The 14,898-nt window shown below is 47.5% G+C and overlaps 1 protein-coding gene across 2 annotated transcripts in view; it reads left to right on the top strand.

The window, feature by feature from the left end:
• Window positions 1-14,238, top strand: part of RPS6KA4 (ribosomal protein S6 kinase A4) — a 38,602-nt gene extending 24,364 nt beyond the window's left edge. For both annotated transcript variants that reach the window (XM_028711239.2, XM_028711240.2), the window contains exons 10-17: window positions 806-931; window positions 3,460-3,593; window positions 4,946-5,039; window positions 5,335-5,505; window positions 6,532-6,723; window positions 8,402-8,561; window positions 8,868-9,031; window positions 10,117-14,238. In XM_028711239.2, the coding sequence (XP_028567072.2) occupies window positions 806-931; window positions 3,460-3,593; window positions 4,946-5,039; window positions 5,335-5,505; window positions 6,532-6,723; window positions 8,402-8,561; window positions 8,868-9,031; window positions 10,117-10,326 (1,251 nt within the window). In that variant the 3' untranslated portion in view covers window positions 10,327-14,238. The remainder of the gene's footprint in view (window positions 1-805; window positions 932-3,459; window positions 3,594-4,945; window positions 5,040-5,334; window positions 5,506-6,531; window positions 6,724-8,401; window positions 8,562-8,867; window positions 9,032-10,116) is intronic.
• The last annotated feature ends 660 nt before the right edge of the window (window positions 14,239-14,898 follow it).

Genomic DNA, 14,898 nt, shown 5'->3' with positions numbered 1-14,898 from the left:
AAACCATTGGTCTATGTAGCTCATAGCTAACTATAAATCTGCTGCATACACATGTCATGTTAAGCCAAACCGTGGTTTAGCACGAATCCAAGGAGGAGATGGCAGCTGTTTTACTCCTCTATCAGCTTTTTAGGTCAGTGCTAAGCCAAATATTACCGTATTTTTCCGTGTATAAGACTAGGATTTTTCCCTTTAAAATAATGTGAAAAATTAGGGGGGGCGTCTTATACACAGATACATCTCCCCCATTTTCTTAAATCTGAGTCCCCCAAAATAGGAGGCGTCTTATACATGGGGGCATCTTATAGACGGAAAAATACAGTAATTTAGCATGTCCTCTGAACCCAGGATCGTGGTTATCTTCTCCTTAACCACAGTCTGTAGCCATGGTATGTCCTATGGCTGCAGGTCACGGTTTAAGAGAGACCTTAACCTTAGTCCTGGGATCAGACGAGATGCTGTGCTGTACTCTGACTTACAATGACATGCAAAGCGACTTGAACTTTGGACCTCCTGCATGCAGAGCAGGTGGCCTGACACGGAACCACAGGCTGAAAGCCCTTCCAGACTAGGGATTGGGGAGATACGCGATGCAGTTTGCATCGAAAGGCGAAGTAATCAAATGTGCTCTTTTCCACAACAATGCGCAAACCGTAACACAGCCATCCTTTAATGTTTGCACATCTCTGAATTCCGTAGTGCAGTTCCCCAGCCCAAGGAATGTGCATAAAGATGCATGTACTAGGGTAAAGCACTCTGGAGAACCCTGCTGACTCCCAACCTCTGCACGGATTTGTTTTTAAAGGGATACTCCTTCATTGCTCCTTCCATCCTCTTCAACCGCAACGCTGTGACAGCTGACGTGCTCGGAGCGGCACTGGGCGGAGATCGCCCAGGAAGTGCTGCTGTGGCCCGCAGTGCAATGATGAAGGTAACGTCTGCCCTTGGGAGGGAGATGCAGGGAGCCACAGAAGGTTGGGGAAAACTGCTGAGGCCGTGGTGATGAAAGCATTCAAGCTTAGGGCAAGGCTGAAGAAGCTTTTTTGACCTAGTAGGCCAGATCTTTATCTCCCCCCCCCCCCTGCAGCCCAACTTTGACAGGTGGGGGAACCACCACCAGGTGATTGGCAGGTGGGTGCAGTCAGACGCAGGTCAGCAAGAAGGGAAACAAATTTCTGATGCCTGTGACATTAACTCTTTATTCAAAGAAATGAAATACAACTCAGCCTTGTGGTCTCAGCAGCCCTTCCCAGTAGGTCTTGCCCCTATGTAGCAGTTGCCAGGACTGAAGGTCCACGCCTCCTATTACCCATAAGGCTCTTCCTCTCCTGAATGTTCCCCAAGCAGTCTCAAACTTCCTCTGCACACCTGCTCTTTTCGTTACTCTGTGTGTTCTTGGAGTTTGGGGGGAGGGGAGCTTCTTGCAGCAGGAGGGGGAGACTTCCTGGATTCTTCTGCAGTCTCTTGAGCCCCCTCCTCTGCTTCTGTCTTGGAGTCTGAACTGCTCCCTGTCACAGGTTCTTCTTGCTCACTAACCCCTGTTGCCCCTCCAGCTTTGTCCTCTCACCAATCTTCTCCCTCTGACCGCTCCTCTGTGTCCCTCCACCAATCCCCTGGCTCTGAGCCTTCCTCCTCTGGGTTTTCCTTTGAGAGTTCCACAGCTGGTACCTCCCACCACTCCTCTTTGCCCTGCCAGTCCCTGACATCTGGTTCCGGTCAAAGTTGGCCCACAGGGATAGAATAATGACCAAGCAGGATTGAACTCCCCAATCATCAGCTGATATGTAGGGAGTTCAGCTTCATTGTTGTTCTTGTCAATTTCATTTCTATACCACTTTATATTTTAAAGAAAAAATCTCAAAGAAAACAATCCAGAATAAAGCTAATTCAAGCTTCAAGGAAAATATTTCAGATCCTTCTCAAAGTGTCATTTTGCTTTCCCCATATTTATTTACCTACTTCATTTATACCGCTGCCCCATAGCAGAAGTACTCCAGGAAGCCAGTGTGGCGTAATGGTTAGAGTGTTGGACTAGGACCTGGGAGATCAGGGTTCAAATCCCCACTTGGTCATGAAGCTCACTGGGTGACCTTGGAGTCAGTCACAGCCTCTGAACCTACCTCACAGGGTCATTGCAGGGATTTACATGTTTCCCAGCTGTTTCTCTACCTGCCCCACCTCAGGCACAGGGCAGGTGAATGTAGTTTGGAGGAAATGGCCTCACAGGCCACAAGAGGAGGCCTGGCGGGCCAAATTTGGCCCACGAGTTAGTGCCTTAGGGAGAACCGGGCAGTTGCCGAGGGAAGCATTTTCTGATCCTTCCCACAATATGCCCTGATGGACAGAAAACAGCAGTACCAAAGTTGCTTGAGTTTGGTGCCACCCAGGGCTTCTCCAGACAACCACTTCAAAGCATGCCCTCACAACGTTTTCACATTTGGGGGTGGATAGTTCCTGTCAGTCCCAGATCTAGGGCAAAAGCTCCCTAGGAGGAGAAGCCAGGTGTGCAGGAGTGGCTTACCTGCAGCGATATGTTTTGGTGGGCTCCTGGGCAAAAGACCTTCATTGCCTGCTCCAGAGGCTACCACTGCAGCTGTATAATGATCTGTTTTCAGCCGGGAGGCCCACGGTGAAGCAGGAAGGGCACTGGGCTGTGTCAGCAAAGGGCTGTCCCAAGAGAAACGCACTTCTTCCCCCCACCCCTCTGGCTGAGCTGCCCCACGGACTCGGTGCCAAGGCCTGATTGTCCCACATTCTGGAGCCAGCCATCCGTGGGCCTGGGCATTCATCCTGCAGCTGTATCCCCAGGAAGGCAATGCTGGAAGGCTTCCATCCACTTTCAGAGATGCTTTAAAAAATGAAAAATAAAATGGTGGCCTAAAAGGCTTTACTGTTTATTATCCAGGCTTTGTCAAAGCTACCTGGCTGCTGCTTAGCATCACCAATATCATTGTATCATTATTATTATTTTCCATTTAAAAGTCCAAACAATCTTTCATTTTCAGGTTTATTGTGCATTTGTAACAGATTATTATTATTATTATTATTATTATTATTATTATTATTGCTATTTAATCTCAAGCATGTAGGCAGATTAAATTTATGAAATTTACACTCAGTTGATTGACATGAGTAACTTTGGTTCGTTAATTTCTGTGGGTCAGCTCTGAGTAGAACTTAGCTGGATGGAGACAATCCTATTTCTCCCCCATTGCCTTGGGTGAACTTGTGACATTGGGGTGAGACCACTTGCCTGTCAGTCACCTGATAGTGCTATGGTGTCAGATGATTGACAAGTGGGTAGTCCTGCCCGTCTGCCAGTGTTGGCTGATGGGGATGTAGGGAGGTAATGCTCCACCCCACTGGGCCAAAAATGTTCCTCACTTCAGAGTGTGTGTGTGCTTGGGAGAAGATCTTTCTTTGTGGGTTCTGCTCTAAAGCTCCCCCTCCTCTGTGCAGGATTCTTCGTTCTTCCAAAAGTATGAGATGGACTTGAAAGAGACGCCGCTGGGTGAGGGCAGCTTCTCCTTGTGCCGCCGCTGCCGGCAGCGCCAGAACGGGGCAGAATTCGCCGTCAAGATAATCAGCAAAAGGTATTTGGACCTCTTCACAGCTATGCACACTCTTTCCCCCTCCCGAATGAATTCTTCTGCCCAGAAACTCGCAGGGCATTTTGACATTGAACAGTGTCAAAATGGACATTATCTTTTTCAATAAGAACATCAGAATGGCGCTGCTGCAACACCAGGAGGGCCAAAGGTTCCTCCACACCTGCTTTACACCATACAGTTCAAGGGAATTCACTGCCACAAGTTTTGGGGCTGTGACTGAGAACTTAAGGTGGCTTTAAAAGTGTGTTGGAAGAAGAGAGTTCCATCACTGACTAAGGCTGAATAGAACCCCCAGGTTCAGAAGCAGTCTACCTCTGAATCTCACTTGCCAGAAGCAGGAGAAGGGTGCTCTGATGCTCATGTCCTGCTTGTTAGGCTTCCAAGAAGGAAGCATGATGCCAGACTCCATGGGCCTTTCGTTCTGATCCAGCAGAGCCTTAATTGCTTTCTGAATGTTAGTGGCTTCTAGTCCTGATGGCTTGTGTTTTACACCCACTGTCAGAGGCAGTAATGCTTCTGAATGCCCGTTAGTATTCTTTTTCTCTCTTTTCTTTTTCTCCTTCTTTCCTTCCTTCCTCCCATCTTCCCTTTCTTTCTTTCTTTCTTTCTTTCTTTCTTTCTTTCTTTCTCTTTCCTCTTTGTTTTTGTTTTTATTTGGGTTAGTTTTTTAAAATCCTTTGGTATTATAAAAAGTTACTTTGTAGTTGATCTTAATTTGTGTACAGTGGTACCTCAGGTTAAGTACTTAATTCGTTCCGGAGGTCTGTTCTTAACCTGAAACTGTTCTTAACCTGAAGCACCACTTTAGCTAATGGGGCCTCCTGCTGCTGCTGCTGCTGCTGCTGCTGCGCTGCCACTGCACGATTTCTGTTCTCATCCTGAAGCAAAGATCTTAACCTGATGTACTATTTCTGGGTTAGCGGAGTGTGTAACCTGAAGCATATGTAACCCAAGGTACCACTGTATATCTTTTTAAAACCTTTAACAAAATCTATTTTTAAAAAAGTACCAGTAGCTGGAAACTACAGGAGGGTAGAGTTTCTGTAGTGCTCATGTCCAGCTTGCAGGCTTCTCACAGGCCTCTGGTTGGCCAATGTGAGATCAGGATGTTGGACTAGATAGGCCCTTGGCCTGGTCCAGCAGGCAGGCGCTTCTTATGTTCCTAATGGATTGGAGGTTTGATTTATAGGTCCTGGGCATTGGCTCCTTCTTCACCTCTCTCTCTGCCAGACAGTAAAAATTAAGTAGCAGTGTATTTCCATGTGTCTGACAGCTGCTGTGTATGATGTTGAAATAAAAAAGCTATCCCATTTTGTACCCAACCCCTAATCCAGGATGGAAGTGAACACACAGCGCGAAGTGGCTGCCTTGCAGATCTGCGAAGCCCACCCAAACATCGTCAAGTTGCATGATGTCCATACTGACCAGGTAATGGTCCTGTGAATTTTCCACGCCAGCCTCTCTCTGCCCTCCCTGTAGAGAGGGCTAAAGAGACTGCTCTACTGGCTGGGCAAGAAAGAGAAAGAAGGCCAGACTCCTAGAACTTCAACCCGTGCTGGCCAATCCAGACACTGCAAGCTGCCTGCCAATCACAGAGCCAGATGCGACACGCCCCCCCCCCCCATTCCCAAGTAGTTCTCTGGGCTTAAGTACCGACCCGTGTCCTGGAACTTCCTGGGTTGAGCTGCTCTTTTCTCTTTCTTGGCACATTCCTTCCCTACAGTACCACACGTACCTGGTGATGGAACTGCTGCGGGGCGGGGAGCTCCTTGACCGCATCAAGAAGAAGCAGCACTTTAGCGAGTCGGAAGCCAGCCAGATCATGCGCAGCCTGGTCTCTGCCATCAGCTTCATGCACGACGCCGGGGTAGTGCACCGCGACCTCAAGCCGGAGGTAACGGGGGAGAGCAGGGTGGGGAGCTGGTGGGGAGGGAGGGAGGGGTGACAGGAGGCCCCACAGCCTCCACGATAGAGAACAGGCAACAAGAGGTTGCTGATGCCTCCTGGAAAATGACAGCACAACAGCAAAGCAAACTCTCTCTTACACAAACACAAACACACACACACAAACACACTTTCCCCCTAAGTTCTTTGGGACTCAGGGGCAAGCAAGGCTTGGTGAAGACCACAAGAAGTTTTTATTGATTTAGCAACATTTATAGACCAAATACATACATAAATCTCTCAGCAGTTTACATAAAATAGTAGAAGATATTTACACTGACTTTAAAAACAACTGGATATACAATAATAGCATTATCAAAATATAAATAAAGGGTTGGATCCACCTGACTCCTACTCAGAACAGACTCCTTGCCATCAGCAGGTCTACTTGTGAGAGGAGTTAGCTGGGTACAACTCCTAATCCATATTGGGTGGATTGGGCCACCCAAACAAAAGCATTTTCATCAGGTGTTGAAAACAGTACAAATAGGCAGAGCATTCTAGAACACAGCTGCTGCCATGTTAAAAGCTGGATTTCTTGGTAGCGCATAGCAAACATGAAAGTGTCATTTTTTCCCTGAGGGTGGGGAAGGGCTGTCCACACCATTTTGTGGTGCTGGCTCTTTTCCTGCTCTTTTAGACGTGATATCCATTTTTGTGTCGTTCTGTGCCCCCACTGCAGCCATTTTGTGACTGGTGCCCACGGAACTCCCTTAAAATTCCAGGTGTGGCCACTGGCCCTAAAGGGCTCTGGGTACAACTGGCACATGCCTGGCCGCTGGCTGGTCACAAATGAGAGCTCAGAGGCTACCAGAGAACTCACAAGAGCTGGCGCATGGGACCTATGGTTTGCTGCAGGGATGGGAAGGGTGCTCTTCTGAGAAGATCTCTGTCTAGGCACGGCTGTTGATTGCCACCCTTAAAAAAGAGAGAGATGACTCAGGCTGGCTGTTGTTCTTGGTGCGACCCCTCTTAGAATATCCTGTACGCGGACGAGTCGGAAGGAGCTCCCGTGAAGGTGATTGACTTCGGCTTTGCCCGCCTGCGCCCCCAGAACTCACAGCCCATGCAGACGCCCTGCTTCACCCTGCAGTATGCCGCACCTGAACTCTTGCAGGATGGGGGCTATGATGAGTCCTGCGACCTCTGGAGCTTGGGGGTTATCTTGGTAGGTGGAGACGCGGTGCAAATGAAGAGAGGTCAGTGGGACTGGCCTGAGGGCTCTGGTTACCCGGGGGGAGGGGCGCCATCCAGGCCACAACACAAGCTCCTCCATTCCTTTCTCTTCCCCTGGTTTCTCCCTTTTCACGAGCAGCGTTGCTGCCTCTTTACATATTTAATAGAGCATCTATATTTTGCCTTACATCATCCTAGATTGCAGGGTAGGGCACAACTTAAAATGAGTGCGCAGAAACTTCTTTTGCGGATTTCACTGCCCCCTGCCACACAACGATCCTGCCTCCTTCTCTCCTTCCCCACGCCCTCATTCCATCCCACCCTGAACCCTGCATCCCATCCCATTCCTGATTAGCAGTGCCAGGCCCTCCCTCCAAATCCAGCACCACCTTCACCCTTTCTAGTACTTCTTGACCACTTTCCGGTGCTTCCTTCAGCAAAGCATGAGAGCTAGTAACTTGCTTCATTGTACTCTTAACAAACTCAGATTCCCTTTCTTTCTGTTACTTGTAGTTACTGATTTTCTGTATTATTTTGATCCCTCCCTATCCCTAAGTCTCCGGGCAGCTGACAATTACAGTTTACAATTAAAAAACGAGAGGGGGGTGGAGAGAGGGAGTGAGGGAGAGAACGCAGCAGGGTGTGTAGGGACTTGGTCAAGAAAGACTGCCATATTTTTTGCTCTATAAGACTCACTTTTTCCCTCCTAAAAAGTAAGGGGAAATGTGTTTGCGTCTTATGGAGCGAATGCAGGCTGCGCAGCTATCCCAGAAGCCAGAACAGCAAGAGGGATTGCTGCTGTCACTGCACAGCCATCCCTCTTGCTGTTCTGGCTTCTGAGATTCAGAATATTTTTTTTCTTGTTTTCCTCCTCCAATAACTAGGTGTGTTTTGTGGTCTGGTGCATCTAGAGCGAAAAATGTGGTAATTTGAGAAAGTATGGCTTCCCTTTATCAGCTCTGTAAATAGAAAACTCTTATTGTGCCTCGCGACTTCACATGTATCCTTGAGGAGAGGATTTATACATAATAGCCCTCACAAAGAGATGGATGTCTTGCAGCCCGATAGCCAGTGCCATTTTTCTAGAAAAAGAGGTGCCGGAACTCACCCTGAGCATTTACCTTGTTCTCTTATAATGTCAATGGGGCCCACCTGAGACGTGCCAGAACTGAGTTTCGGTGAGTTCCAGCTGAAGAAAGCCCTGCCAATAGCCAACCTGGTGTTTATTTAAGTTCAGGTGTGCACATCAAAGTGCAAGTAGATAAATAGGTACCGCTCCAGCAGGAAGGTAAACGGCGTTTCCGTGCGCTGCTCTGGTTCGCCAGAAGCGGCTTAGTCATGCTGGCCACATGACCTGGAAAAAATGTCTGCAGACAAACGTCAGCTCCCTCGGCCAGTAAAGCGAGATGAGCGCCGCAACCCCAGAGTCGTTCGCAACTGGACTAAACTATCAGGGGTCCTTTACCTTTACCTTTTTTAAATGCAGCTTTAACAAGTTATGTTTTCTGGTAATTGAGTTTACTCCTCACTGTGTTTCTGTTTGTAGTTGTATTGCTTTTAATTGTACTTATTTTGAAAACCACTCAAATGCTTTTTAAATAGCAATAACCCTTTGAGGTTGCATAAATTGTCCTTTATGTTGTTCTCTTCTCCCGCCCTCTCTCTTCCAGTATACTATGCTCTCTGGGCAGGTCCCCTTCCACAGCAGTCAGGAAGGGAGCGCAGCGAACCATGCAGCCGAGATCATGCACAAGATCAAGGAGGGGCAATTCTCCCTGGAGGGCGAGGCCTGGAAGAACGTTTCTGAAGAGGCAAAGGAGCTGGTTAGAGGTGATGGGGGAATAACTTAAGGCACCAGTTGGGGAAACGTACATGGCGTGTTCCTGTCTTGAGAGTGGGAAGGTTGAGGGGACTCAGTTGTTGCTAGGGAAATGAGGTAAAAACATTTTGCACTTGAGATTCTGAAGGTTTTGGAAAAACCCAGGCTTAGGACTGAAAGAAGCTCCTTTGTATCCATAAAAACAACCCTCAAATAAAATGTTGAACCAGGGTTATCTGTGGATTTGGGGATTTCAGAAGGTCTGTAAGCATTTCTAATGCGTCTTCCTTCTTCCTTGCTTGCTCTCTTCTTCTCAGGCCTCCTCACAGTGGATCCTGTCAAGCGGCTGAAGATGTCGAGCTTGCGCTACAGCGAGTGGCTCCAAGATGGAAGTGCCCTCTCTTCCACACCCCTCATGACTCCGGACATTCTGGAGAGCTCAGGGCCTGCCGTGCGAACTGGCGTCAACGTTGCCTTTATGGTAAGAAGTTGGACAACCCGAGCAGGAAGTTTCTTTGGGGGAACCGAATGAGACGAAATGTACTCGCTGGGGAGCACCAGGGTTCAGAGGATCCTGCTGGGAGTGGGGGGCACTCCTATGCTGGTGTGGCCTGCAAGGTTCATAGGTTACACTCACCCTATGAACTATAAGGCAAGATGGCAAAGCTCCTCTGGAGCAACGGCCATCTTGTTTCCCGAACACTGCTTTTCGTGTTATGTTGGGCCTGAGTGTTGAGAGGAATACTGTATTTTTCGCTCCATAAGGCGCACCTACTTTTTTTTGGGGGGGGGGTATTCAAGAAAAAAAATATTATTTAAAGGGAGTACTGAGCAGAGCCTGTATGCATCCCAGGCTCTGCTCAGCGCTCCATTTCATGAGCCGCGTGGAGCGTGTGTGTGGCTCTTGGGGGCTTTTCCCCGAGGAGGGAGAAGGGCAGCCGCGCTCTGTCCCGTCCCCCACCTCCCGCAAAAGCCAGGGATAGCCACACGAAGCCTCCCCAGGGCAGTGGGATGAAGGCTCCCCACTGCCCTGTGGAGGCTTAGCGGGCTACCCCAGAGCTGCTCAGGAACTTATGGGGCTGGCAGTGGGGGAAGCCCTAGGGACCACACATTCGCTCCATAAGACACACAGACATTTCCCTTTAGATTTTAAGAGGAAAAAAGTGTGTCTTATGGAGCGAAAAAATACGGTAAATGGCAGTCGGATGGCAGCTTTACTATCCGGTGAGGGTGGTTACCTTCTCCCTTGAAAAGTATGCAGAGTGGAAGGAGGAAAGTGGGAAAACAGCACTCTTCCCCACTTCCTCTTTCAGCTGTGTGCTTTCAAAGACATAGTTTTAATTCTACTGGATCTGATCCCAGATCACTCGGAAAAGCACTTTTTTTCCAGCTCTCTGGAGGAGGATTGTTGGCTGATCTGGGGGAGTGGCAAGAGATTGACCAGATGGGTTGGCACTTCTTCAAAAACCCAAATTTTGCCCACAAACCTAAAAAAAGGTGGCTAGGGTTTCGAGACAAAAGACAAAAGCACAAACCCTGAAGCTTCAACTCTTTCTCCTCTCCCAGGCCTTTAACAAGGGCAAGCGCGAAGGCTTTTTCCTGAAGAGCGTGGAGCACGCCCCCCTTGCCAAGCGACGCAAACTGAAGATGTCGAGCACTGGCGCCGAAGCCCGTCGCAGCAGCAGCTCCTCCTCTTCCTCGTCCTCCTCCTCCGCGACTTCTTCTCGCCCCCACAAAGCCAAGGTTCCCAGAGTTTGCCACGACCCTCCCTCATAGCACCCTGGGGAGAGGAGGTGCATCGCTTGGTCAGGAGGGTAGTGGGTATTTATTGTCTATGTTGCTGTTGAGGGAGGAAGCCCCCTCCCTCCACCCCACCCCCACCCCCCCGATTCCACCCCCACCTTCATTCATGATGGGGTCTGTTTTGTTGTTCAAAGTGGCCCACGTCTTTCGGAGGAAAACTCTCTCTGCGGGGAAAGATCTGCAGCCCCCACCCCCTGCCCAGAGGACGACTCCTTGTGTTTCTTGCAAGGCGCTCAAGTTGCTGTAGGGAGTACAAGGAGACCATAGGGCAGCCCCGTAAGAAGGCTTTAAAAATACCAAATCCGTGTTCCCTTTCTGATGGTTCAGGGCCTGCCGTCCCATTGCAAAGGTAGGGCCAGGAGACGTTGGGTTGTAGGTGCGGAGTTTTTTTACACTGATCAAGCGGAGGCCATGCGGAGGTGATGCCTCTGCATCCCAGCCCTCCCCCTGAAAGCACAAGAGGGGCTGGTCCCTTTTCCTGAGGGACTGGAGTCAGGTGATTTAAGGTCAGGGGTTACAATTGAAGAGGAACCCAGCCAAAAACAGCTGAGCTATTTTCATTAAGACGCGGATTTGCCTCCCTTGAGTCCAAAACCATGTATTGCGGGAGGGTGTGTGTAGACATTTTCTCCTGGGAAAAGCTGCTAAAAAACAGCAAAACAAAAAACAGGCAGGTTTTTATCCTGGCACACAGCCGAGTGCCAAGGAAAATTTTCGGCACCTCCCGCTATTGTTATACAACAGAGGGTGGTCTCTAACATTAGTAACGCACAGAGCAGACCCACTGAAATGAATGGGCATGCTCACTTGGGAACATTTTTTTCAATGGGTCTGCTTGGGGATACAACCCAGAGGAACAGGGCCAGGCAGGGAACAAGGGCTGTGTATCGCAGGGACAGGGCAGGGCGGGGGGGGGGGGCAGAATCACTCACCACTTTATTTAATATAGGATGCACCGTGGATGCAAATGGGTTAACAAGCCAAATAGGAACCTCTGCAGGAAAGCGGGGTAGGGGGTGGGAGGAGATGTCTGCTGAGGGATTCCCCCAAATTTCTGATAATGTGGGGCAAAAAGGGTCTTTGGTTTTTGCCTTACAATGACAGCAGAATCTACTGTGCTGGGAGATTTTGTATATTAAAGCTCAGGCACTTCAGGAAACAAAAATGGGATGAGAGGGTGGGAATGTTGAGTGGGAGAGAGAGAGTGAGTATATTTTTAGAAAGAGAGAAATATCTGTATGTTTTTTATTATAAAAAATGCTGCAGGCAGGCTTGAGGGGTGGAGTTTGTGTGATAACACACTTGAATTTAGCAGTGGGAATTCTCTCAGCTTCAGAAATCTGTCCCATCTCCTTGTTCACTTAAAAGATAGAACAAGATAAAATGTTGAAAGATGGAGAAGGAACTTTGTTAAATCACATTGTTAAATCCAATTCTGTTAACACCTTGTAACTGCACTTGGAATCAGATTTTAGTTAGAACCAGTTATTTCCCACTTTTTAAGACAGAAAAAAATGGAAGCTTTGAATTTTGCTCACTTCTAATTTGAGAGCAGGATCCTGATTGCATTAGCTTGGATAGGATCATTAAAATAAACAGAAATTTAGAATTTCGCTCATCACAAGTTGGAAGTTTGCACAGAGATCCCATTTCCAAAATTCAGATTTATTTTTTTACTACTAAGACCCAGCCCATCTGTGACTGTATAAATGAATGTGAAAGTCATGTTGCAACATTTGAAGTTTTTAAGCACAGGTTGGATGTCCATACGTCACTGATGGCTTTAGTTGAGATTTCTGCATTGCAGGTGGGTTGGAGATGACCCTGAGGGCCCCTTCCGACTCTACAATTCTATGATTAATTTGTGGGGGTTTTTTGTAACCCCATTTTGCTTACACTACTGTTGCAGAAAGGTTATGTTTAAATTTTGTCAAAAGTCCAAGCTTTTAAAAGCAAATAATTGTATGCGTTTATAGAGCACTGAGGGATTCTAATTACCTAGCATTTGTTCATCAGATTAAGAGGGAATGACTGAAACCTGAGGTCAGCCAATGAAGACTAGTAGGAAATTCAGAACAGATAAAAGGGAGGGATTAATTAAAAGGTGCGTAATTAACTATGGAACTCACAGCCATAGTTGATGGCCGCCAATTTGGATGGCTTTAAAGGGGGACAAGGCTATCAATGGCTATTAGTCCTAGTGCCTATGTACTACCTCCCGGCTCAAAGGCACCATGCTTCTGAAAAATGGGAGGGAAAACAGCGGAAGACGGCTGTCCTCATTTCCTGCTTGTGGGTTCTCCATAGGCATCTGCCTGGCCACTGTGAGAACAGAATGCTGGACTAGATAGAGCTTTGGGCTGATCCAGCAGGTTCTTCTTAAAGATGCAAAACTGTGTTAAGGTGGTAATCATTACTGAGGCCCAGATCTAAGAAATTCTAGTATATAACAAGTGTATGAATAGAAAGCCATGTGTATGTGTCTGTCTAGAATTATCAAATCTGGAATGAAAATGTTATTGTAGTAAAATAATAATGAGATGCCAGAATGCCCTGAAATAATAACAGGAAAAGGGAGAATTAGGTTTAGACAGCAATCCTTTACACATTTACATAGAAGGAAGTCTCACTGAAACAATAGCACTTGCTTCTGAGTAGACATAGACAGGAGTGCATTGTTAGTCACTTTAAAGGGAAGTGCAATTAGAGATGTAAACTACCTGGTAACTTTGAAGCCAGAGAGAGGGAAATAATAGGCTCCTCCCTCGCCAACCCCAAAAAGTAAAAATTTTGGAATCTATTTCATGGATTGACTAGCTGTATCCATTCAACCCAGGATATATGCAGTGAGGTCAGCCTCTTAGCTAGCTTGAATTCCCTCAGTAATCACCTTACATCCTCAACAGCTGAAGAAAACTGCTCTCACCTCACTATTTATAGCTAATCTAGCTTTGGTGTTAGAATATAAAGTGTTCACCTTAAGGGAAAATATTTAACCAAATGCTTTCTTTTCCGTGTTTCACAAAGTATCCACCCCCCCTTTTTAACTGATATAGAGGGGCAGGAAAGTGAAACCGCAGGTAATATTCCCCCTCCCAAAAACCCCTCCCCCCCCCCTTCCTGGGCATGACAAAGTGCAATTTCTTTCGGAGATGAATTGGATTTCCTGGGCAGCTCCCAAATGCTTCTTGCTGATTTAAGGAAAATGTGGACTAGAGAGAAAATGTGTTTGTTTTGGTCACAATGTGATGGGGAGAGGGTCCCAAAACAGCTCTTCGGCTTCCATTCCCTTTGGGAGTGAGCGAATGTGAAACACGTTTCTGTTCTTCATCACCAGTGTGAATGGGCCAGAGAAACTCTGGGCATATGTCTATGCGACTTATTTGAACCATCTAACTTGTTTTCAGTGGACTCTCAGCTAAGGAACTCTATTTAAATAAACTGCAAAGGTCTCAAACAAGGAATTCTCAGCACCTGTACCAAAACTACATTTCCCCTTTTGGGAATAGCACGACAATAACTGCCGTTAAAAAAGTTTAGATTTGTAGCAGAGATGCTTACCGAAAAGAGTCTTGCCAGCTGCTCCCCCTCGTTCATGTTTTTTTGCACTTGGCAGCTTTTTTCATTTGGGGAGGGGGGCTCCCCCTCCTTGGGGAACTGGGTATCCATGTATGTTTGTGTTTATATGTGTGTGTGTGCGTGTATGTCTTAATTGCCATATCCCCCATACTCTATGCTGAAGAGATGGTGGAGGATTGAGTGGGAATGTATTCTTAAGTCCTTCTCTAAGCAGCACAAAAGGCCAAGAACCAGCCATCAGGGGCATCTCATCCATGCAACCAAACCTTGTGTATTTTTTATTTGAAAATAAAAATCACCTCTGAAGCCAACATGTTTTGTCTTACTCTTGGCACTGGGAAGCCTATGCCTCCCCCTCCGATTGCAACAAAGGTTGTCACCAAATGCAACAGCAAGGTCCAATTGCCCACTTAGCCAAAACCGGAGCACTTACCAGTCATGAGATAAACCTGGCCAGACTGAACTTGATTTCAGGGATATATACTGGACCGAGGATAATCCAAAGGCAAAATGGAAATTGTGCGGTTGATGCATTCCTGCAGTAAATCCAGATGAGCAGTCCCAACCTCTGGTTTGATTTGCACAGCTTGGTGCAAGAGGCCTGGAACAGGGTATGTGTCAAGGTTACCATGCAGAACTCAAGATGATCCCTTGATTGTGCTTTCATTAGGCCCCAGAAATCCAACTGCAGCCCCCACTGTCTGCCCATAAGGATCCCCCTGTGGCCACACTTGCAGTTTTGGATGCCAGTGTAGAATTTCCTTCTCTTGCCTTGCCCACTTTTTGGACACTTTCCCATGTTGGACACCTAGTGTGCTGTAGCTTCTGACTTCCACCAATCTGGTGCTGCTCTGAGGTCATCATAAACACCCCTAATGCACAAATAAAACCTCCCTACAGGCTAAAATGCCCCATTGGCTTTCTGCCCCATTTTTAAGCCGCCTCCAACCAAAAGAGAACCAGAAA

Source organism: Podarcis muralis, chromosome 16 (assembly GCF_964188315.1).
Source record: "Podarcis muralis chromosome 16, rPodMur119.hap1.1, whole genome shotgun sequence".
Lineage (NCBI taxonomy): Eukaryota > Metazoa > Chordata > Lepidosauria > Squamata > Lacertidae > Podarcis > Podarcis muralis.
This window is presented reverse-complemented; position numbering and strand designations above follow the sequence as displayed.